This window comes from Harpia harpyja, chromosome 9, assembly GCF_026419915.1.
Source record: "Harpia harpyja isolate bHarHar1 chromosome 9, bHarHar1 primary haplotype, whole genome shotgun sequence".
Taxonomy (NCBI): Eukaryota; Metazoa; Chordata; class Aves; order Accipitriformes; family Accipitridae; genus Harpia; species Harpia harpyja.
The window spans coordinates 26657330-26680040 of record NC_068948.1 but is presented as its reverse complement, the minus strand read 5'-3'; the positions used below and the strand labels follow the sequence as shown (position 1 = coordinate 26680040).

The 22711-nt window shown below is 62.1% G+C and overlaps 2 protein-coding genes across 8 annotated transcripts; one reads left to right on the top strand and one right to left on the bottom strand.

Moving 5' to 3' along the window:
* Positions 1–520: 520 nt before the first annotated feature.
* HAPLN2 (hyaluronan and proteoglycan link protein 2) lies at positions 521–3360 on the top strand. 2 transcript variants are annotated; one of them, XM_052797539.1, is made up of 6 exons: positions 521–876; positions 1096–1209; positions 1486–1836; positions 2064–2180; positions 2290–2475; positions 2613–3360. In XM_052797539.1, exons 2-6 carry the CDS (start codon positions 1122–1124, stop codon positions 2894–2896), a joined length of 1026 nt encoding a protein of 341 aa, XP_052653499.1. In that variant the 5' UTR covers positions 521–876; positions 1096–1121; the 3' UTR covers positions 2897–3360. The 2 variants fall into 2 exon arrangements, with proteins under 2 accessions (XP_052653499.1, XP_052653498.1); XM_052797538.1 differs by having other exon boundaries at positions 521–883.
* A 548-nt stretch (positions 3361–3908) lies between these two features.
* BCAN (brevican) lies at positions 3909–20686 on the bottom strand. 6 transcript variants are annotated; one of them, XM_052797533.1, is made up of 15 exons: positions 20418–20685; positions 15120–15212; positions 14604–14996; positions 14215–14389; positions 13994–14121; positions 12651–12944; positions 10644–11069; positions 9826–10014; positions 9202–9654; positions 6956–7063; positions 6597–6755; positions 5485–5567; positions 4961–5105; positions 4555–4737; positions 3909–4462 (listed from the first exon to the last, which is right to left on the bottom strand). In XM_052797533.1, the coding sequence occupies exons 2-15, from the start codon at positions 15202–15204 to the stop codon at positions 4437–4439; spliced, it is 2847 nt and encodes a 948-aa protein (XP_052653493.1). In that variant the 5' UTR covers positions 15205–15212; positions 20418–20685; the 3' UTR covers positions 3909–4436. The 6 variants fall into 6 exon arrangements, with proteins under 6 accessions (XP_052653493.1, XP_052653491.1, XP_052653492.1 ...); XM_052797531.1 differs by having other exon boundaries at positions 9202–10014; XM_052797532.1 differs by having other exon boundaries at positions 9202–10014; positions 10812–11069; positions 20418–20684.
* Between the last annotated feature and the right edge of the window lie 2025 nt (positions 20687–22711).

The window sequence follows — 22711 nt, the reverse complement described above, 5'->3', positions numbered from 1 at the left end:
GGTGGACCCTGGGGGAGGGAGAAGATAAGGGAGCCCAGAACACAGCCCCATTGTGTGGCCCTGTTTTGCTCCCGGCAGCATCCCGGCCCCAAGGTGATGATGGGGAAGCCTTTCTGATGTCTTTTCGCAGGGTAGGATACAAGACCCCCCTTGCACAACCCACGGGAGCCCCAAAGGACGGGAACAGCATCCCCGCATCGGAGACTTGAGGTGGAGGGGGCATAAAATTAACCGTTGTCCTGATGTCTGCGGGAGCAGCGAGCACCATCCCAGCACTGGGGGCCAATGACAAGGGGAGGCCTTGCTGGTCCAAGGGGCTGCCGGAGCCCTGTGCGGTGCTGGCATCTTCCCTGAATTCCCCAATGCTGTGGCCTGCAAAGAAAGGGATGTTTGTTAGCTGGGCACGCTGTGTTTTGCCGAGCAGAACAATAAAGAGAAAGATGCTTACAATGGGAAATTGTGCTTCCTCCTCCCCATGCGTTCCTCGGGGAGGTGTTGAGGGGGAAAAAAAAAAGAGAAGAAAGCAGGAAGAGACAGCAACAGGGCAGGGAGCGAGGGCACGGCCAGCTCTCGCCACTCCCGCACGCCATGGGAGCAGGCTCCAAGGCACCGCGGGGCCGTGGGGCTGCCGGGACACTGCCCGCCCCGGGACGGTGACAGGGAAGGGGCTGGCTGGGAGCACCCACTCGCCGCCTCCCATGTCCCTGTGTCCCCTCTTCCCGGCAGCACCGTGACACAGATTTGACCCTTCCGGAGCCCTCGACCCTGCGATGGGGAAGCTGTGACGGAGACAGGACGCAGCGGGCACCGGGGCAGGACGCACGCTGGAGGCGTTGGATGGGACCGGCAGCTCCCCAAAGGACACAGCTGGGGACGGTAAGAGGTGTGCGGCACTGGGGAGGAGGATTGGCACATTCTGTTGGCTCAATGTCCTGCGAGGGGACGTCCCCTTTGCACAGTAAATGTCAGTGAGCCCCCAGCTGAGCAGGGCCATCCATCGGCCCCATGGCATCCCCAGCAGCAAGCACTGCAGATGCCCCCAGCCATCGGGGTACATCCCACTGCACATCCCTGACCCCTGTGCCCCCCCCCCAGGCACCGCCCTGCCCCCAGCTCTAAGGATGCACCGGCTTCTCCTGCTCAGCTCCCTCTGGCTCTTGGCAGCACCCCCAGCATCGAGCATCTTCCAGCGGCCGACAGGGAGCCCGGGTAGGGAGCAGGGCCCAGGAGGAGGATGGGGTGCTGCTGTTTGGGGTCGGTGCTGGAGGAGGGAGGTGGTGCTGGGGGGATCCAGCCAGGGCAGGGGCTGAGCTGTGTGTTCCCAGGGTTGTAGGAGCAGGGAAAAGAAGCCAGGATGGGTGATGGAAACCAGGCTGAAGATGCTGATGAGGGTTGAGGGGTGTCGGGGGAGGCGTTGAAGAGGTGGTGAAGCCACAGCAGTGTTCTGTGGTGAGCCAATGCTGAGGCTGCCCGGGTATGCTGCAGCCCCCCCCCACCTGCAGTACCTGCTGGAGCCCCTTCACACCACGGTGCACACGCAGCGGGGTGCCACAGCCACCCTGCCCTGTGTCCTGCGCACCCTGCCCCGCAACTACCGGGTGAAGTGGAGCAAGTTGGAGCCGGCCAACTATCGGGAGAGCATCATCCTCATCACCAACGGGCTGTACCACAAGAACTATGGGCCGCTGAGCCCACGGGTGCGCCTGCGGCACAGCCACCGCTACGATGCCTCGCTCACCATCACTGACGTGGCTCTGGAGGACGAGGGACGCTACCGCTGCCAGCTTGTCAATGGGCTGGAGGATGAGAGTGTCTCGCTCATGCTGCACCTCGAAGGTGAGGCTGGGGTCCCTCCTGCTGCATCCCCCAGGGATGTGAGAGAGAGTGGAGAGGGGACCCCGGACTGGGACTGGGGGTCCATGGCTGGGTGCTTCCTCCCCTTGTGTCCCCTGTTGCAACGCCCCAAGCCCCAGCCTTATCTTCAGCACTGAATCCCCAGGGATGATAAGCCAAAGCCTCCTCAGGGAGAGCATCTCCTTCACCCTCTGTCCCCGTTCCCTCAGGCGTCGTCTTCCCCTACCAGCCCAGCAACGGACGCTACAAATTCAACTACCATGAAGCCAAGCGAGCCTGCGAGCAGCAGGACTCCCGCCTCGCCACCTACCAGCAGCTCTACAAAGGTGAGGCATCCAAAAAAAAAACCCCCTCATCCACCCCAAAATGTGCCTTGCTGGGCGCAGGAGTGGGGGGGAGGGAAGCACTGGTGCCAACCCTCCTCTTGCCCTGCAGCCTGGACGGAGGGTCTGGACTGGTGCAACGCTGGCTGGATCCTCGATGGGACCGTCCACTACCCCATCATCAACTCCCGGGAGCCGTGTGGTGGCCGCCTCCTCCTGCCGGGCGTTCGGACCTATGGGGCCAGGGACAAGCAGAAGGACCGATTCGATGCTTTCTGCTTCACCTCTGCTCTTCAAGGTAGTGCTGGCGTCCCCTGTCCCTCCCACAGTGGCACCGAACCCCGATGCCCACCTGTATTGGCATCAGGGCTGGGGTTGTTCCCAGGAAGCCATCCATGGTGGGCGCTCACCTGCCATGTCCCCATTCATCCCCAGGCCAGGTCTACTTCATCCGGGGCCACCTGAACTTCAAGGAGGCCGGACAAGCATGCCGCAACCACGGGGCTGCCATCGCCAAAGTGGGGCAACTCTACTCCGCCTGGAAGTTTTCCCAGCTGGATCGCTGTGATGGAGGGTGGCTGGCGGACGGCAGTGTGCGGTACCCCATTACCACACCCCGCGAGCGCTGCGGGGGGCTGCCGGACCCCGGCGTCCGCAGCTTCGGCTTTCCCAGCAAGGAGCTGCGGACCTATGGCACCTACTGCTTCATGGGGAAGTAGGAACGCCAGAAGGAGAGGTGGGCTGAACAAAGGGTACCGTGGTAGGATGCCGGCCCTTGTCACCTGGGTGGAGAGCTTGAGGTGGGGTATTAGGGGGGGTCTCCCAGTGATTTCGAGTGGTTCGTGCATCCTCTGATGGAGCGATAGAGCTGGGTTTGGGTGCTCGGTGCATCCTCTGATGGAGCTGCTCCCCACGCCCCAGCCTGCTTTGGGACTTGTTGGGTGTTCAGGGCTTGCTGGAGAAGCCAGACCCATTGCTGGGCCAGGAAGGGGGTCTAATCCAGCCCCCCCAGCCAGCAGCACAGGCCCCCCCTTCCCCAACCCCGGTGCGTCCCTTGGCCCATCCTTGCTCCCTGCAGCCACAAGGACTCTGGCTGGTGCAAGCGCACTGGAGGGCTGGGCATTAACGAGCGTGACTAATGGAGTTTCGCCTTCTCAATTAATAAAGCGACGGTAAAGCTGCACGGCAAAGCCACGCTCTTGCCTGGCCTCTGCCCCCTGGGACTGTCTGGCCTCTCAATGAGGGGAATTTGACAAAGACTTTCCGTCTCAGGCAGGGGGGCAGCCACTGCAGGCCCCCCCCAGCCGCCCTGTCCCGGGGGTTATCGGTGTTCCTGGCACCGCACACCAGGGGTTTCTGAGTTTTGCTGTTCGACAGTCAGGGAGAGCTATAAAAAGCACTGGAGCTGGCACGGTGCAGGGGGAAAAACAGTGTGGGGAGATGTCAGCATCCCCTGGCACCTACAATGTGCCCCCCAAGTCCCATGTGTTTGCCAGGAGCAGCATCCCAGCCTGATCCCTGACCGGTACCCAATGCCACTGGGATGCAGGGGCACTTTGGGCTGTGCCTCACTGTTTCTGTGGTCCCTGGGGATGTTGCTGTGCCAGGGGCTCTCCAGCTTCACGGTGCTGGTGGGTGCTGCCACGGTCCCCGTTTTGGGGCTGTGCAGCTCTCCCTTTCCCACCTCTGTGCCAGGGCTGCCCCAAATGACCAGGCCACTGCTCCGTGCCATCTGTTTACTGGTTTTAATACCCACAGAAGCACAGAGAGGGGGTTTGGGTGACACGTACCCACTCCAAGCCTGAGGCAGTAGCTTCTGCCTTTCCTGGGAAGTGCAAAAGCCCCCCTGCACCCCGGAACGGGTGCTGAGCTGCAGCACAGCTTGGATGTCCCTGTGTCATGCCCCACCAGCGTGTCTCAGGATGAGGATCCTTGGGCCAGAAGTGGGAGAAAGCGGCTGGAGGTGATGCTGGCACATCAGTGCCATCACCTGCCTGCGGTGCCCCTTTGATTTCGACTCTGTTGTGACTCCAGGAACAAAACACCCCTTGTGCTACATTTTGGGTCACTGTCGGTTCCTTTTGAGGGGATCTTTAGTTATTAGGATTTCTTTGTACAGATATAAAACCAACAAGGAGGCAGACACCCAACAGTGAGGTGTCGTGCCATGCCGGGATCCGTGCTGGTGTCCCAGTGCCATCCCCATCCGCGCCGGCTCCAGGGCCCGGGGAGGTGGTGGCTTCTGCCCCAGGGACTCGCTCAGTCGTCGGGGGGCTGAGCCAGACCTGGGGGCGACACAAGAAGCCCCAGGTGAAGGGAAAGCCCCAAAGGCAGATGCTGAGGGGACTGGGGGAGTCAGGGGGAGCCCTGCGCTCACCGGGGCGGCAGGCCAGCTGGGGTGGCTCCCACATCCCATCCTCCTGGCACCGGATGATGGGTGAGCGGCGCGGGACGAAGCCTTGGCGGCACTGGTACCGCGTGATGGAGCCGATCTCGTAGCGCTGCTTTGGTTTGCCGAAGGTGTGGGCATTGCTGATGGCGGGGGGCGGCCCGCACTGCACTGCAGAGGGGGAAAGGGGTCATTGCAGTCAGCCGTGGATGGGCACCCCCAAACTGGAGCAAACCACCCCCCAATAAACCCCAAACAAGCTGAGGACCCCATACACAGGACCTGCTTCCCCATTGTGGGGATGGTGGGGAACCTCTAAGTTGGGGTCACAGAGGGGTGCAGTCCCAGCCCCTCAGCACAACCCCTGCCCAGGGCAGGGATGGTCACAGCTTACCCAGCCCCATTTTGCAGGTGTAGGAGAGGTGGTAGTTGCAGGGCACGTCGCTCCACTGGCCCCCATCGTGCCACACGATGACCACGCAGTTCTCCCCGGAGAGAAAATAGCTGTCGGGCTGCCCAGGGTGCCAGTTCTCGTAAAGCTGGGGGGACAGGCGGGACGGGGTGCATGGGGCACCCCAGCACACACTTTAAGCTGGGGGGGGGGGGCCGCACCAGCGCACACCCATCTGCAGCCTCCTGGCTGTGACACCCCCGTCGGGAATGAGGTCCCATCTCCATGCCCCTTGGCATGGCTTTGGGACCCCAAATCCTGGGGTCTGGCTCACCCATGGCACCCCTGAGGATGCTCAGCCTGGCTGAGGCAAGCGGCTCTTGGCGGGGGGGGCTTCAATGCCTGGTCCCAGGGTTGGACCCATCCCGCAGGCACATTCCCAAGCAATGGAGAAGGATGACGAGGTGCCTGGGGAGGGAGGGGGTGTCTTCTCCGGGGGGCACACGAGGGCTGGCAGCCTGACTTACCAAGGGGCTCCCATCAGACCACTGGAAATCCCCCTCGATGGTCCGGTCGTTCAAGCCAATCCACTGGTACTCCCTGTACTGGTCTGAGGGGGCAGGGGGAGTGTTGGGGTGGGGGGTGGGGGCACAGCCAGGCCCCCCAGCACCCTCTTGTCAGGAGGGGGCTCAAGGGATCTGGAGGCTGAATTTGGGGAGAATTGCGGTCTGGGGGTGAGTGCGGGGAGGTGGGGGTGTCCCCAGCCCTGCGGGGTTGGGCTGGGGGCTGGGAGGTTTGGGATTTGGGGACAAGGGGAGCCCCGAAGGGGACACAGCGGGACCCCCCACCCTGCACCCCCGGGGGAGCGGCGGGACGGGGCTAGCCGGGAGAGGGCGGCAGAGCTCTGGGTCCCCACGGTCCTGCCTGTTCCTGCCTGGCCCTGCAGGTCCCTGCCCGGCCCTGCCAGTCCCTGCCTGCCCTTTTCTGGTCCAACCGGTCCCTGCCTGTTCCTGCAGCTCCCTGCCTGCCCTTGCCTGTCCCTGCCTGTCGCTGCAACTCCCTGCCAGGTCTCTCCCTGTCCCTTCCTGCTTCATCCTCACATCCCTCCAGGCCTCTTTGCTCTCTGCCCCGTCCCCACTGCTGTTGTCCCCTGCTCTGCCTCCCTCTGCATTTGCCCCCCCACTCCCTCCATGTCTGCTTTCAGGCAAGTTATTGCTTTGCCTTCAAATTTACTTGCACATGTCCAATGCTCTGCTGGTCTGTCCACCCATCACACATCTATCTCTCTGGTCCCATGTCTATCCATGTATGTATCTATCTGTCCATCCGTCCATCCTCCATCAGCCCAGCAGCGACCCTGCTGTCTGTCGCTCTTCCCCTACCGCTCACTAGCCAAGAGGCCGGTGACCAGCTAACCACACTCTGGTCAATCCATTATATTGGCTATTTCCTCTACTCTTTATTTTCTTTGACTTCCCTAGACTGTGTCTGCCTCTTCCTCAGCACAGCAGGGTAGGGCCCTGCCTTGGCTCTTGGCCGCTTTTTGGCTTAAGGTTTAAAACTTGAAGCCCAGCGCTGAGGGTCCCGTGGGCAGAGGTCTGGGGGAGGATGCAGCGGAGTCTGCGGCAGCATCACGTACCATTGATGAAGTCCTGCTCTTCGGGGGTCAGGATGGTGGCCAGGTGTCCCCCGTAATGCCTGCACTGGGTCTCTGCATCCTCCCAGCTCCTCCGGGTGGAGAAGTGCTTGTAGCAGGCTCCCTGGAAGCTGTCCCAGCCGGGGCTGCACTTCTCCAGCACTGAGCCATGGTAAGGGGGTAAGGGGGGAGAGAGGAAAGGGTCAGGGTGATGGAGCCCAGCTCACCAGCAAGCAAAAACCCCCCCAAACCTGATTTCCCCACATTTATGTCTCCTGGGCTGCTGCTTCAGCAGCCGAGGCTGCAGCGGGAGGTCAGCAGGGGCCAGCCGGTGTGGCCATGGTGGGACCTGGGGGACTCACATCTTTCACAGCTGCTGCCTCCATAGCCCGGCAGACACAGGCAGGCGAGGTGGGCACTGTCCTCCATGCAGGTCCCTCCGTTCAGGCAGGGGTTGGGGACGCAGCCACCTGCAAGGCACACGCAGCCTTCCTCACCGCGGGAGCTCGGGGACCTCGTTAGTGCCCAGCATCGTTAAAGCCTCATCTCTGCAGTGAGTAGCCCCACAGCAATCAGGTCCCTGATCTGGTCACTGAGGGCACCAAGTCTGGAGCAGGAGAAGGACTCGGGCACATGGTGATGTGCCTGCAGCCACCCTGTCTGCCCATGCTGCCCTTGGTCCATGGGATGCACCCAGCTCAGCTGCCCCAGCCCAGAGTTGGCTGGACTTGGAGCTTTGGCCTCCCTCCAGGGCATAGGGACATGAGCTGGATGCTCTTGTCCTCTGCATCAGCTTGCTGCCGTGCCAGCCCCTGGCCTGCTCCCGTCGCCCAGGGACAGCTCCTGCTTTCCCCTGGAGTGATGCAGCAAATGTGTTTTGGGAGGGGAACATGTAAAGGGTAAAACCTTCTGCATGTCCGAGCCGCACGTCCTCAGCCTGGCGGCAAGGTGAGCCTTGCGCCTGTCCCTCTGTTGTCACCTTCAGCCTGGCCGGGGCTGATAACTCAGCCGGCACCGTCCCCAACCTGCATGTCCCCACCAGCCCGTTACAGTCATTAAGGCGCCCGGAGCACATCGTGTGCTCCCAGTCCTGGCTCAAGAGCATGATTAAGGGCTGCCGCCAGCGCCGGCGGAGCGGAGCCTGAAAGTCCTTGACACCCTTCAGCCTAATGATGCCCATTTAATGGTCCTTGGCTCGGTGGAGCCATGCCAAGGACAATGCTGCCACCCTCTCCCATCCCCAGGCACCGTCACCTCCCAGCAAGGTGCCAGCAGCTCACTCGGGACACCCAGCTCATCCCCAGCAGACCGAGGCACGGAGTGGGATGAGCTATTTAGGGCCCTAACACCACATGGCCGGCTCTTTCTGAGCATCTCTCCTTGCCAGAGCAAAGGCAACCATCCCACAAGGCCTGGCCACCCACCACGGAGCATTCTCTGTGCTACAGGACTCGGCAGGGCACTGCCAGACCAGGGGGACAGGGAACCTGCACCATCCCCTCCGCTGCAGCTGCCCTTGCAGGAAGCCAGGAGGGCAGAGGGGGCAGGGGCTTGGCTGCTGTAAGCGGCATTGGAGCTGGGAGCATCCCGGCATGGGGGCCGGAGGATGGGTCTGGGTGGGTGACAACTGCCCGTGGCAGTTCATGCACCCACTGCTTGCCCATCTCACCCCCAATGTAGGGGGAGCAGGGCTTGGGGGGGGGGGGCTGTGCTCCCCGGGCAGACTTCAGGGACTTTGGGGCGCTTGGCCATTGAGGGCTGCACGAGGCAGGGTGCTTTAGGTGGGGCTCTGCACCCCATAACCCATCTGTGCCTCCCATGGCTCCAGGGGTAGGAAGCCCCCCGTGCTAATGTCATGCAGCTTCCAGCCCTTGTTCCTCCTCCCAGGGCAGCGTGGGGTGAGCCAACCCCGGGGGAGGACCGCACGGAGGGTGCAAACCAGCCGTACACTACCCCCCCCACACCTCACACGGGGTCCCATCCACCCTGTTCCCCAGGGACTCGCAGGTACGGGGCGGGCCGGGGGATTAGTTCGTCAGTGGGAGAGGCGCGCAGGCGGTGAGCGAGGCAGCAGGCGCAAGGACGAAGGGAAGAGCTAGCCGAGATGCTTGTTCTAGAAAGCTTTTAATTCCCTTTATTAGTATCACTGTTAGTCAGAATAGGGTTTGGGGCCTTCTTTTGATTTTTTTTTTTTCATGGAAACAGTCATTGAAACACTTCACAGAAGTAGAAGAGATTTAAGTGCATGCAGAGCTCGGACCAATTTGTTTGACAAATATGTGCTTCTCCAGACCTGTAACCTTCCCTTACCCAGCTGAGGAGGAGAGAGAGGAGAGAGACAGACGGACAGAGGGAAGCACAGCATGAAGGAAAGGTGTTGGCTTTCTCTAGTGCCAGACAGCAGCCAGGAGGGCTGCCCCCAGGGCGAGGGTGGCACAGCGGGGACCCCCGGCCGAGCGGGTGCCCGCCCCGATGCTGGCCCGCTCGGTGGGGAGGGCGGGCAGGGGGGCAGCTGTGCTGGGGGCCGGGTCCCCCAGTGGGGTCCCCACCGGAACCACCCCAGAACTGTCAGTACAGGGAGAGGTGAGGCCATCCCTGCGGGTCCCACCTGGTTCTCCGGGAACGGCTGCAAGGAAACCCTCCACGGTTGCAACAGAGGGAGCGGGTTGGTCTTCCTCCTCTTCCTCCTCCTCCTCCTCTTCCAAAGGTGCAGCAGGCATCCCACGGTCAGTGCTCGGGAGTCGCGGCACAGCCTCCTCACCTCCCGTGGCCGGCATGCTGCTGCTGCCAGGCACCTCCGTGTGCCACGGTGTGACCGCCGTCACCTCCGCCATGGGGACAGTGCTCCCGTCCCCCAGGGTTGTGGGCGAGGGGAGCCACAGGGCCCCTGACTGCTCTTCTCCCTCCTCCTGTGGCTGCGAGGGCGCGGGGGGCAGCGGGGATGCCCTGGGGCTTTCGACCACGTCTCCCGAGATCTCAGCGTCTTCAGCGGCGGGGATGGGGGTACTCACCCCGCCGGACTTGTGGCCACGTGGGGACATCCCACCAGACTCTCGGCTATCTGATGAGGTGGCAGAAGTGGCACTGGTTGGCAACGTCACCCGGTGCCCAGGTGCCCCAGGGCTGGCAGTGTGGGCTGGCCGCCCCATGGCATCCCACGGGCGGTCGGGGCGGCGTGTGGAGGCGGTGGGACTGGGCGGCCGGGGAAACCCCTCAGGAGGCTCCATGTCACCTTCCATGGCCCCCACCGGGGATGGGGTACCGGTGAGTTCCTCTGTGCCCACCCGTGGGGCCATGGAGAGCATCTCCGTGCTGGCAGCTTCATCCGGCTCCAAGGGCTGGCTGCGGTCTTGCCCTCTGTCCAGGCTCTCTGCCGATATGCTGCCAGGGTCCCTGCCCAGCGCTGCTCCCTGTTCCTCCTCTGCAAAGGGCAAGGCACAAAGGCAGTGAGACACCAGCACCGGGGAGCCAGCCAAACCACGGGGCCGCAGGCACCAGCATTGCCCACCAGCACCGCAGATCCTGCCCACGGCAGGCAGAGCTCGGGAGGGGGCAACACCAGCACAAAGATGCACAGGGAGATAGAAATGGCCCCGAGCCCGTGTGACATTGTCCCCTCTGAACTGGCACGGCAGACCAAGCTCTGGCTCGGCCACTGCCAAGCCCAGCCCCGGCAAAGGCTTCCCTGTGGCAGGGGCCATGCTCAGCCCCTCAACTGCTGTGCCTGGCCTCCTCTCCCTCCGGCCACCAGCACCCTTCTCCAGCTCTTTGTGCTGCTAAACTGCGGTCCGGCACCAACCTTGCACGCAGGACCCCGGCCGGGGGAGGGACAGACAGATGTCCCCACACCAGTGACTTATGCAGAGCCCTACACCAAGACACCGGTGCCCCGGCCATGGGTACTCCCTCTGCAGAAGGAATGGGGACAGCTGGGGCGACCTGGGCACCCATGGGTGCCTCTGACCTCTCCTTGCAATCCCGGCACCTCCATCCCTGCGGCTCCTCTCTGCACCCCAGCCCTGGCACCGCCGCAGTGGCTGCTCGACCTACGCATGCCAGACGGCTTGTGCCCAGCCGCTGTGCACTGCCCAACTGTCCCTGTCGCCCCATCCTCCTCCGCGGGGGATGAGCTCCCCGGTTTTGCACCACAACTAAGCGGGATGCCTGCCTCAGGAATGGCCGGGGCCATGGGGAAAGGGGCGGCAGAGGTTGGGTGACCTGAGGACACGGAGGTATCTAGTGGGGGGTGCCGGGCCCCTGGCCCAGGTGCGTCTTCGGGGGACAGGCTCGGCTTTTCCAGCTCAGCGTCCTTAAAGAAAGGGATGGCGTATATAGCCCCTCGTGACTCAATCTCCACTTGCGCTTTGGGCAGCTGCAGCTCCTCCAGCTTTTCTGCCACTGTAACAATCTCCTGGAAGCCCTCGGGCTCTCTGGCTTGGTATTTTCCTGCAGCCTCAGGGAAAGAGTTTGTCCCTTCTGTGGGCAGAAAGAAAGTGGGATATTACTGCCCCATCCTGGCCCCACAGCAGGCAGAGATGCCCTTGCCCCAGCATGGGGCTGGAGCCCTGGGACAGCCTGGCACCCCGGTGGGGACCCAGCTCTCCTCGACCTCCCCTTGCCCCTCTACATAGGGACAGCGTGGGGCAGCATCAGGCCCTCTCCACGTGCTGCCGGAGCCAGCAGAGCCAAAAGCCCCAGCAGGAGCTGTGGGGCTTGGCAGCATGCAGTGAGGCCAGATCCTGAGCCCTGTTTCCCCAAGGCGATGCTGATTTACACCACCTGCGCTGGCCCCAGAGCCATGTGCCAGCCCAGCTCCCCCCGCCACTGTCCGGCCAAGGCTCGTGGCTTCGGCAGGCATCCAGGCACTGCCAAATTTTACACTCGCAGCATTTTCTGCTCATCCCTGCCCTTCCCGACAGCGGCTCTCCCCCTTCTCCTCCTCCCCCTCCAGCAAACTCTAATCCTTGATGCACGCCGGCACCCCCAGCCACGGGGGGGGGTCCTTCTCCACGCCCCTGCCCCCATCCCAGGGAGCACAGATATGCATGGGGAGTTAGTGGGTTACAGGGATCGCGGATTCATAGGACGGGTCCATCCTGCCTAACCCATGGGTTTCCCTGCCAAGAGATGGGGAAACTGAGGCATGGAGATGCTCAGCATCCAGTTGATCCGGGGGGACAGCATCCCCATCCCGCAAGCCCCCGTGGCCCTGAGGGGATGCACAGAGATGTGGTACTGGGAAGGAGGAGCAGATGGGTGGCTCTTTCTCCCTCTGTGCCTGTTATCTCTGCTGGCCTCCATCCTTGCTCATACCCTCCTGGCTTATTGCCCACGTCAGCCAGTGCACAGACCATCCCTGGCAGCACAGGCTGCTCAGTGCCACTGCCTGCATGTCTTGTTTCCTATTCACTGCAGTCAGATATTGCCCAAAATCAGCCTTGCAGGTTGTGCCCAGCAGCCCACAGGGACCCGGCAATGCCCCTGCCCCAGCTGGCAGCTGCTGGGGGATGAACCATCCCGGAGCCATGCCCACGCAGCTCACACAGACCGATTGTGCCATGCAGGACATCCCTGTTCTGTTGTGATATCGTGGCATGCAGTATTGAGGACATGTAGGGCATCCCTACTTTGTCGTGATACATCAACGTGTACTACTGAGACCATGCAGAGCATCCCTCCTCTATCATGATGTATCGGCATGCAGTATCGGGACCATGCAAGTTATCCCTCCCCGTCACGATATATTGGCATGCAATACGGAGGTGGTGCAAGGCATCCCTATCCTACCATGGTAGGTTGATATGCATGACTGAGATGGTACAAAACACCCCTGCACTATTGCAGTATTGTAGCATGGAGAGCACGCAGGGATCCCAATGCAATCCCAACCCCGCAAGAAATCCTAGCATTGCTGCACCCAGCGCTCAGCACGTGGGTGGGCTGGAGCCAGCACCCCGCACCCATCAGGCACCTGTGCCGCTGCCCAGAGGCTTCCCGAAACCTCACACTGGTCCCTGCCCGGGAGCATCCGCAGGCTGGCGGGGTGTCCCTCTTTACCTCGAAAGCAGTACGCATCGTATCTGCTCTGGGCATCGGGGAATCCCGTCTGGTTGCGGAAGAGGAAGATGGTTTTGACACCCGGCAGGGCCCCGCCACAGCGTTCTCGGGGGGTGACGATGGGGTAGCGGACACTGCCGTCAGCCAGCCAGCCGGGACTACAGGCATCCAGCCCTGCACTCCAAGCTGCGTAGAGCTGCCCCGTGCTTGCCAGCTCTGCACCCAGCGCCCGGCAACGTGCCGCCGCCTCCTCCAGTGTGAATTTGTCTGGGGCTGTCTCCAAAAAGATCTCCCCTGCAAAGAGAGGAAGGAGACGAGCGTCAGAACTGGGGAGGGGGGCATGGGCTCCGGGACCCCCCTCACCTCCTCCATGCTCTGCACGACCCCAGGAGCAGGCTTGGAGATGGGGACCTCCAGCATGGTCCCTGCAAGGAGGAGCACCAGGAGCTGAAGGGTCCTGCCTGCCTCACTGCCTGTGTCTGGTCTTCCCGCACATGCACAGGACAATCGCAGCACAGGCATGGCTGGAGCTCTCATGCCACGCGGGATAGCTGCCCTCGCAAACAGAGCTGAGACTTTAAAGCATCCATGAAAAGGACTGCAGAGGAGCAAGTCCGCGCCCTGCATGGTGCAATCCATGTATGGGACATTTCTAAGGGGACCTACAAGCCCAGTGGATGCTGTGGTGGGGCTTCATGCTCAGAAGGGCCGGAGATCGCTGCCCTAAGGCACGCCACGTGCCAGGCCCCACGACCACACCAGTCTCCCCCTCCCAGCGCATCGCACCTCACACACCAGTGACCTGCACTGCATCCCTGCCACCCGCCTGGCTTCACCCTGACCAACCCCGCCACAGCCGCTGGTGGGGAGCCCCACTGGGGTCCGAAGGAGGGACCGGCCACCCCCACGCACACCCGGCCGGGAGGGATGTGCCCGAGCTGCAGGAGATGCAGCACCCCAGTGCATGCAAAGCACGGCGCGAGCTTGCCCAAACCCCAAAACACCACGCAGCGCTATAGACACGACATGCTGCCAACCCAGGGCAGATCACCCTTGGCATCCGTCAGCCCTGAGGCCAGAGATGGGCACCGGCTGCTACGAGGGAGAGAGCCCCACACCCCGCAAAACCAAACCAGAAGCACTTCTTTGGGAAGCAGCACAGAAATTCCCTGTGCTCGCGTGCATCAAAGTGCCCAAAGCTTTGCAGAGCTTAGAGGTTCTGGAGCCAGCAACTGTGGTTCAGGGTGGCTTTTTCACTTGGGTTTACAACGGGTTATGGGGGCGAGTTAGCGTGGCCGCAAAAGCAGGGGAGGGCAGGACCGGGCTGGTGGCACCACAGGCACCTGGGAGGTCCTCGGCGTAGCAGTATACGTCGTACATGTCCTCTGGGTCCACCACCCCGTAGTTCCTCACCCCAGGGAAGCCGTTCATGTCTCCATAGCAGGCCTCACGGGGCGTGTGGATGGGGTACCTGGGGCAGGAAAGCACAGGGGAGGGCTGGCGACTCGTGGAGGGGTGAAGGGGGAGGCGATGGGTGCAATACCCAGGCAGCAGTGGTGCCCACCTGACGGTCTGGTCAGCAATCCAGCCGGCATCGCACTGCTCGTAGCCGCCGAGGTAGGCAGCATACAGCTGCTCGGGGGTGGCGATGCGGGCACCGATCCTGGCACAAGCTTCCAGCGCCTCGGCGAAGGTGTAGGCATAGCGCATGGAGCCCTCCCGGTAGTGAAACACCACTCCTGCGGGGGAGTGGACATGGGCATGAGCAAGGGGCTTCATGACAGCTCCCACCTGCATGGGTGCATCTGCACCCAGGTGCCCCTCTGCAGCAGCCCCCCCACCCACATGGGTGCATCTGCACCTGGGTGCAGGAGGGGTTTGCTGAGCCAGGAGAGGGCATCTGGGCAGGGTGGACCTCTGCCCCAAATCCCACCACTCCCCACCTTGAGGTACCTTTGACTTTGACATCGAGGATATCGTGGCCGTCCTCGATGCCGTGCTGCACGTCGCAGCGGTAGATCCCCGAGTCGTTGGGCCGCAGCTCAGTGAGCAGCAGAGAGGCGTTGGTGTAGCGCTGGTGGAAGATGGGCAGGGAGGCACGGAGGCGATAGTCCTCGCTCACCTTCACCCTGTCCCCCCGGGCTACCAAGATCTCCACCTCCCTGCCCTGAGAGATGAAGGTCCACTTGACCCGGGGGGTTCCCAGGACTGCCCGGCGGCCGGACGTGCCAGCGGTGGGCTGGGGGCCGAGGTAGGTGATGAGGCAGGGAATGGTGATGTCGCCTGCCAGCACGGCGTCAAGGGCTGGGTGGCGTGGGATGGAGACCTGCAGAGCCTTGAGGTCCTCTGGGTGGGAGAAGAGAGGAGCCATGAGCAGGACTGGCATGGGGTGCCCCACCCCAAGACCCCCACCGCAGGGCACCGATGGGGCAGGGAGCAGCACAGACGTGGCCCATGATGCCGAGTTACCTGTACCATCTCCGGGGCCAAACACCTCCGGGACCACCGTGGGGGCAAACACCCAGAGCAGCAGCAGCGGCAGGGCTGAGGCCATCCTCTGCCCTGCAAGGGGGAAGGAAAAAACACCAGCTGTGCTTAAAATCCAAAGAAACATCAAAAATATCCCTTCCCTGCACGAGGGGGAGAGTCACGGAGAGACCCCAGCCCATGTGTGTGGGGATGGGATGATGCATGTGGCATCAGGGCACAGAGGGAGAGGCCAGCACCAGCACGGCCACGGGGTAACCTGGACCTTGGATGGTGAAGAGAAGGAAATGTGCCCTGTTTAACAGGAGGAAGGAGACAGCACAAGCAACTGGGACCATTGGCTGGGTGCCACTGGGTCCCATCCAGCCTCACCAGCCTTCCCAGGGAGCCGGGTCCCCTGGGGACAGCAAAGCCCAACCTGGCCCCAATGGCACGGAAAATCTGAGCCTAAACCCTGGCCTTGGCGGGCAGGGAGACGATGCCAGAGCTGGGGCTGTGTGTTCGCAGGCGCCGCAGTGAAAAACCTCAGAAGCATTTTTTTTAATAGCTGGTGTTGAGCAGGAAAGAGGCAGCAAGCCCCAGCCAGGGAGGCAAGTGTGCAAGCAAGGCATGCACGTGTGCGCTTGTGCTTCTGCACGCGTGTTGCAGTGTGCACACATGCAGGTGCGCACGTGCATGTGCATGCGCTTGTGCAAGTGTGCGCTGCAGGGAGGGGGTGTGGGTTGTGCGGAGGGGGTTGAGGTCAGTGAGCTGCCGGGGAGCCGGGGGGACACAGCCGAGGGCACACAAAGCACGGGGTGGAGGGGGAGGGAAGGAGCAGGAGGGCTTCTCTTTGGCATTCAGCTCACGCTGGAGGTTCCCCACACGCAGGCTGGGAAAACCGGGGCTGACCAAAGCAGCCATTATGTCCCAGGCCTCTCTCAAGGCTGCCTGGCACAAAGGGCTCTCCCCGGCAGGCTGGGGATCGGTGGCTGAAAGGAGAGCCCAGTGGCTAGCACTGCCATTACTGGCCCCCAACCCTCCCTGGGGAAAAGCACAGGGGACCGCTGGGGACACCGGGCACATCGTGGAGGGGCTCTGGCTACCCACGGCCTCTTGCAGCCATCTGGAGAGGAGGCCGATGCTGGGGATGCGGGGAGATGCCCCTGCATGGTGTAGGGGAGCACAGCCCCAGTAGCCCCTCACCCCTCTGCAGAGGCTCCTCAGGGGACTGGGGGTTTCCTCAGCCCCCCCCCCCCCCCCCCCGTACCAGGGATGCACCGTGGGGTTCCCCAGGACAGGAGCATAGCAGCCCTGAGACTCAGAGCAGCTTTTTAATTTATGAACTCTTTGTGCTGCATTGATTTCAGCAGCCACAGAAGCGGATTTGGCATCTCCACAGCACTCTCTGGGCCAGGTCGCCAGCTGCCAGGGCCAGCCTGACGGGAGGCTGTCCTCATCACCTGCATCCCTCTGCGAACAGTGCTATCTGAGTTTACCCATGGGACCAATGCAGCAGGGTGAGGGTGTGAATACAGCCCCCGGCACCACGCACCATGCACGCACAGCCCCTGGCACCAAGCTCAATGGACATGCAGCCCCTGGTACCATGCACCATGAATGTACAGCCTGTAGCACCAAGCAGCATGGACATACAGCCCCTACCACCAGGGACAATGGATGTACAGCCTGTAGCACCATGCACCGTGGACATACAGCCCATAGCACCACACACCATGCACACAGAGCCCCTGGCACCACACACCATGGACATACGGCCCCTGGCACCATGCACCATGGACATACAGCCTCTAGCACCATGCACCATCAATGTACAGTCCCTAGCACCATGGATGTACAGCCTCTGGCACCATGCACCAGGGACATACAGCCCCTGGCAGCAAGCACCGTGGATGCTGACTATCATGTGCAGACCACAAACCACCCCCCCTTCCCAGCAGGAGCTCGGCACGGGCAGCCAAAACCCGATTGCCCAGGACCCGGCTGGTGGTGCCAGAACCAAGCCGGGGGCTTTCTGTGCTCCGGCCAGATCATTTGAATTCAGCCCCACAGCTCTGGAGCGAGGGACAAAACCTTCCTGCTCGGCGGCCATGGCCAGGCTCCAGCACGGGGGCTGGCTGCCGTCCCCCCAGGCGGCCAAGCAAGGAAGGCTTTTGTCGCGGGTGCCTTTTCTTCCCGTTCCCAAGGCGCCGAGGTGGCGTGAGCAGTGGCCGGCAGCAGCGGCCATGAAGCCCCAGGGAGGAAATTCAAGTGATAAAACTCTGCAGGAACAGGGCACGCTGGGGTAAGCGGGTGTCTGCTCCCCTCCCATGCGCATCCCTGGCTGGGACCAGGGTGCCGGCACTGGGAATGGGATGTGGAGAGGGTTAAACCTAGTTTCACCCTGCCCATGGGCGATGCCCCAAGGCCCTGGAAGAAACTCTCAGACATCACATTTGGGGTTTGGGGTTGGATTTTTGGGTGGGTTATTTTTTCCTATTTGCCACAAATGGAAAATTTTTCAGCCCACATATCGGGAGAGAAAAGCTGGGAGCAGGACTAGGGAAAGGCAGCCAAAAAGCTCAGAGAGGGTGGGATGGCGGCGGCTCGAGGGGCTCAATCGTCTCCGAGACCTCGGAGCTCAGGAGCCGCTGGGGACGGACTGAGACATAGGCACGCACGCAAGTGGCGGGGCTGGCTAACCTCCATTTCTGTGGGAAACCAGGTGGAAAATGGAGCTGAAGTCTATTTTGGGACAGGAGTGATCGTTCGTTCTCCCCTGAGCTCGGCCCCGCTTTCAGAGGTGGTTCCTTGAACACGGGGCCAGTGCGAATTGAACTACAGCACCCAGTCCAGGGTGAAAGGCAGGAGATGCTGTGAGGGGATGGCTGAGGGCTGGATTCCTTCCCATCTCCAGAGAGGGTCTTTCTCCTCCATGGCCCCCTTGTCCCCTCCATGTGACAGTTACTCATCCAGGCTCACAAGGTGCCCTGCCAGCCCGCAGCGAGCCGGGGGGAGGGCAGGCAGCGGAGTGCTGGCTTTCCAGGGATGCTCAGCTGCAGAATGAGTCAGCAGCCACGGGCAGAGTCTGGCCCCGCTCCAGGCACAAGCGGGCAGCCCCATCCCCACCGGCAAAGGGCTTCGGACACCCCACTGCCACCCCAGCCAGCCAGCCACACCGATGTCCCCATCCACACACGCATCCATCCCGGCACACACGTGGCTGCCTCCGTATCAGTTTCCCCCTCCTTGCTGCAAACTGGCCCTTCATCCAGGATCCGCCCCCATCACTGGATGTGCATGGGGTGCAGCCGTGCTTGGTGGGGGTCCCCGGAGCAGGGCAGTGCCAGGGGACACACCGGCTCCCCTGAAAGGAGGCTGGGGTGGGAGGGCCGCACTCTGCACAGGGGATGCAGTAGGAAGCACCTGGCAATCTCTTGGCAGCAGCGGCTGGCAGAGCTTAAAAGGCCGGAAGCAGCTGGGGAGAATGGGGGGTCCCTCTGGCTGCCAGAACCACTCAGCCCCCCCTATTCCAGCAGGGAGAAAGGGGCTCCTTGTTGCAGGGCTGGGATGCAGGGATGTGCCCCCCCAATAGCAGGGGGACCAGGGGAGCCCAGTGAGGGCCCCTGGGGAGATACAGTCCCGCACAGAGGGGTGGGGGTGAAAGCAGACCCCATAGGAACCTGCAGGGACGTGTGAGGCTGGGTGAGCATGTCGCACGCACATGTGAAGGTTTGCACACCCATCCCTGCCTTTCCTGGCTGTGGGGCTCTGGTGGGGAAACTGAGGCACGAGGTGGGACAGGAGAAGTGTGGGATGGAGGATGGGGGGTCCCAGATTTCGGCACTGCTGCTCAGATGTGTCCTGCCATGCCGGGGCTCCCCAGCCCCTCTGCACGCTCACCAGCAGACTTGCAGGTCCTCGCTCCCAGCACAAGATCACCCAGTCTCCCAGTTTCCCCAGTCTAAACCCATTCCCCAAAGAGCAGCCCTAAAGCATCCTGATCACCCTCACACTGCCATGCACACGCCCAGCAGCTGGAAAAGGCTCCAGGCTGGGGCAGAGGGAGTTTTTCCCACCCCTCCAGCAACCAAAAGGAAGAGCAACAGGTTCTGGGTTGGACTGAGATGGGAGAAGTCAGCATGATGAGAAAGCAGGAGGCTTCGGCCAAAAGCGGTCCCTGGAGGGGTTGCTCAAGGGCAGCCCCTTCATCCCAGGGATGAAATGCTCTGGCTGTGAGAGGGGAAGGGGATTGCGGCAAACTACCCCAGCCAGGGGCACCCCACGGGGGACCTGGGGTTCACGCTAGGGCTGCTTGCTGGAGAAAAGCCATGAAAATCCCACAAAATGTTTCTATTTTCCCCCAGCCCCTCCCATCCCCAACACTGGGACACTGGCAGAGCCCGGGGATGGAGCTGAGAAAGCCGGGGGAGGATGGGGAGATCCAGTGGTGCCCTGCAGCCACCCCAAACCCTGGGCTCTACCCTAGCCCCTCTGGGACAAGGCAGCTTGCCCCTGAAAATGTCCCCATGGAGAGCAGCAACGCAACCAGGCAGGAGAGGGGGCAGCTGGACCTCTGGATCTCTGTGCAAGCCCCTGACCAGCTCCGTGCCTCAGTTTCCCTTTCCACTGCTACCCTGACTGCAGCATCCTTGGGACAAGGACCTATCCAGAGGTTTTGCAGGACAGATGGGGAGGGCTCCCCCATGATGGGACACCCCAGACCCATGCTGGACCCCCAGCAGCTATCCCAAAACAAGAGTCCCGTGCAAGCAGCTGCTGAAACAGCCCCCAAAATCCCCCTTATCCCCAGTGCCGGCTGGGCAGCAGGACGGGCTGGGCTCCAGGCTGTGGCAGCCAGGCAGCACCAAAGTCCTTTTTCCAAGAAACCCCCCTTCAGCCCCTGCTCTGCCTCCAGTGCTGCAGAGCCAGCACTGGTACAAGCTGATCCATTAAAAAAAAAAGAACTTGCAGAGCGATGCTGTCCTCCCGGGGGGGTCGGTGACAAGGACAAACCTCTCCAAAGTGGGACCATGGGGACCACCAGCTTTGAGCATCCTCTGCTGCAGGGCAGGATGATGCCTTGTCCCCCCTGTGCCTGCATCCCATGGGGAAAAGCACAGGGAAAGCTCTCAGCATCCCCACACCAGATCAGCTCTCCTCTTACTTTCCGCCAGCGCAGAGGTGAAATGAGATATTGAAATTAATAGCGCAGTACGGCAGCAGGCAGCTGCCCGGTCGGACCATGCATCACCCCGTGGTTGACCGTCGGCCAAGCCCAACGCTTTCCCCACATCCCACCTTGCTCGGTGCGCGGTGGCAACCCCGCGGTGGCCCTTTATCGCGGTGGGGGGAACGGCAGTGCTGGGGGGGGCTCCCCTTCCCCAGGGCCCTGGTGCGGGGCTGAGCTGTGGCTTCTCCGGGGCAGTGCAGGCAGCGGTCGGCAGCAGGTTGGCAGGACGGCTGGGAATGAGCTCCACCAGGCATAAGTGCAGGCACCGAGAAAAGAGGAGTCTTCTGTGTGTGTCCGTGTCCTCGTCTCTTTTTTTTTTTTCCTTCCCCTTTCCCTCCTCCTTTTATATTTATTCCTTCCCCTAATTAAGGGAAAAAAAAAAAATTATTACCGTGTTGGCAGGCGCTTCGTCCCTCCCCTTCCCTCCCTCCTGGCAGCTGGCAAACCCAGCACGAGATGCCGAGCACGGGGAGAGGAGGATGCTCAACCCGGGCACATTATTTAACCCAATGCAGCAGAAGTGGAAGAGCAGCCAGACCTGGCTTTCCCAGACCCAGCTGGAGAAGGGGGTCCACCTGCCATGGCCCCCCACCACGGCACGGGAATGCCCTTTGGATGGTTATTTCTAATATTTGGCAGCTTCAGCTGGATGGGGAGGAGGCCACGGGTAGGGGTCCCAGTAGCCAGCGGACGCTTTGTCATGCAAAACCCCCTTTGCTGGTGAGGCCACAGCAGGTCCCCATGTGGGTGGAGGCACCATCCGGGGGCTGGAGGGACCCAGGGGCTTCACCAACCCCAAAAAGGTGATGGGAGCAGCCAGACCCAACCTCCCAGCACGGCACTCACAGCCAAGCTTGGTCCCACAGAGCACGTACCGTGCCTCAGTTTACCTACCTGCATCTGTGTCATGGGGACCAAGGATAATGAATGCATCTTTACGTTTGATGGCTTGCAGATTGCTCCTGGAGGGACATGTCACGACCTCGGTGCCCTGGGCACCCAGTGGGATCCAGGGTGCAGCTGGGGACCCTCCTTTGCAGAGCCCAGCCCCACAGGAGCACAGCAGCACCCATGAGCCAGTGTCAGGGCTTTTTTTAACCAGATCTCGCTCAAACTTTCTCTGGCGTGGAGCATCCTCTGCCCAGGGGGGCTGGCATGGAGCCTGCCAGACAATTGCTCGGGTTGAGTTTGCAGAAAGCCACAGCTCCTGAGCAGAATTAATCATTCGTCGCCCTGGGAAATAATTACAGGCGATGGAGACAGTCTTGTTAGCAGTACAGTCCAGTGGGTGATGCACGACACAACGCTCTGCCCTGGAGGCAGCCACATCACGGTGCGGGGCCGGGATGGATGCTGGGACAGACACTGGGATGGATGCTGGGACAGACACCGTGACAGACACCAGGATGGGCAGGGGTGAAATCCATGGGCTGCCCCAGTCTCTGCCCCCTCCATACCCAACCCATGAGGTCACATCCTGCACCCGGCACTTTTGTGGCAAAAGGCTCAGGGCTGGGGGAAATGCAGAGTGCCTGCTCAGCAAGGAGCGTCCTCCATCCTAATTGGGAACAAATGTTCCCAGCCTGGCTGGGGTTTCCTTGCTGGCTCAGAGCAAATCTTCCAGGGCTGCCACTCTGCCTGCCCCTTCCCAGGGCAGCTCCTGGTCCCTCCTGGACAGCGGCATCCGTGGGGCAAAGCCCTTGGGACATCCAGCTCCTGGAAGGGGCAGGGAAGCAGGGAGAGGAGCAAGGCGGCAGCAGGGCACAACCCTTATTAGACAACAGAGAATCCCCATCCCTGCCTGCAGCCCCTGAGATATCAGGGACCTCCCAGCCCTTCCCATTGCCCCAGGCCCAGCCCCAGCAGCTGAGGGCATGAGAAGGGGTCCAGCCCCACAGTGACCCCATCCAGCAACCACAGCCCCCGGCCACAGGCGGTCCCCAGCTGCATCCAGGCTGGAAGGGCCCCGATGCCCAGCTGTGCTTCCTCCTCCTCCTCCTTCCCCCTCCAGCCCTGCTCGAAGTCACGTAGCAGTGCCTGCCGCGCACCCCGTGCCAGGCTCGCCGGCACCCCGCCAGGCCCCCACCCTGGGGTGTCACGCACCACTGGGGGCTGCAGGGCTGTGGCACCCTCAAACCTGCCGTCCCCACAAACCTCTGCTGCTGCCAAATGACGACAGGGACTGGGGGGGCACAGACATCCCCATCTCAGGGGATCCTGACCCCGAGCATCCCTCAGGGACATGGATGTCCCCACCCCGGGTGGATCCTGACCCCGAGCATCTGCCAGGGACACAGATGTACCTATCCCAAGTGACTCCCAAACCTGAGGATGCCACAGAAGGAAGGGATACACAGGCATC

Excerpts from the sequence above, each read along its gene's own strand:
- BCAN (XM_052797531.1), bottom strand. The coding sequence starts at position 15,204 with ATGGCCTCAGCCCTGCCGCTGCTGCTGCTCTGGGTGTTTGCCCCCACG. Across the intron at positions 7,064-9,201 it reads AGCCGTTCCCGGAGAACCAG|GTGGCTGCGTCCCCAACCCC; the intron begins GTGGGACCCGCA and ends TGTGCCTTGCAG. Across the intron at positions 6,756-6,955 it reads AGGCAGCAGCTGTGAAAGAT|TGCTGGAGAAGTGCAGCCCC; the intron begins GTGAGTCCCCCA and ends ACCATGGCTCAG.
- HAPLN2 (XM_052797538.1), top strand. The coding sequence starts at position 838 with ATGGGACCGGCAGCTCCCCAAAGGACACAGCTGGGGACGGTAAGAG. Across the intron at positions 1,210-1,485 it reads GCGGCCGACAGGGAGCCCGG|CCCCCCCCCACCTGCAGTAC; the intron begins GTAGGGAGCAGG and ends GGTATGCTGCAG. Across the intron at positions 1,837-2,063 it reads GCTCATGCTGCACCTCGAAG|GCGTCGTCTTCCCCTACCAG; the intron begins GTGAGGCTGGGG and ends CCGTTCCCTCAG.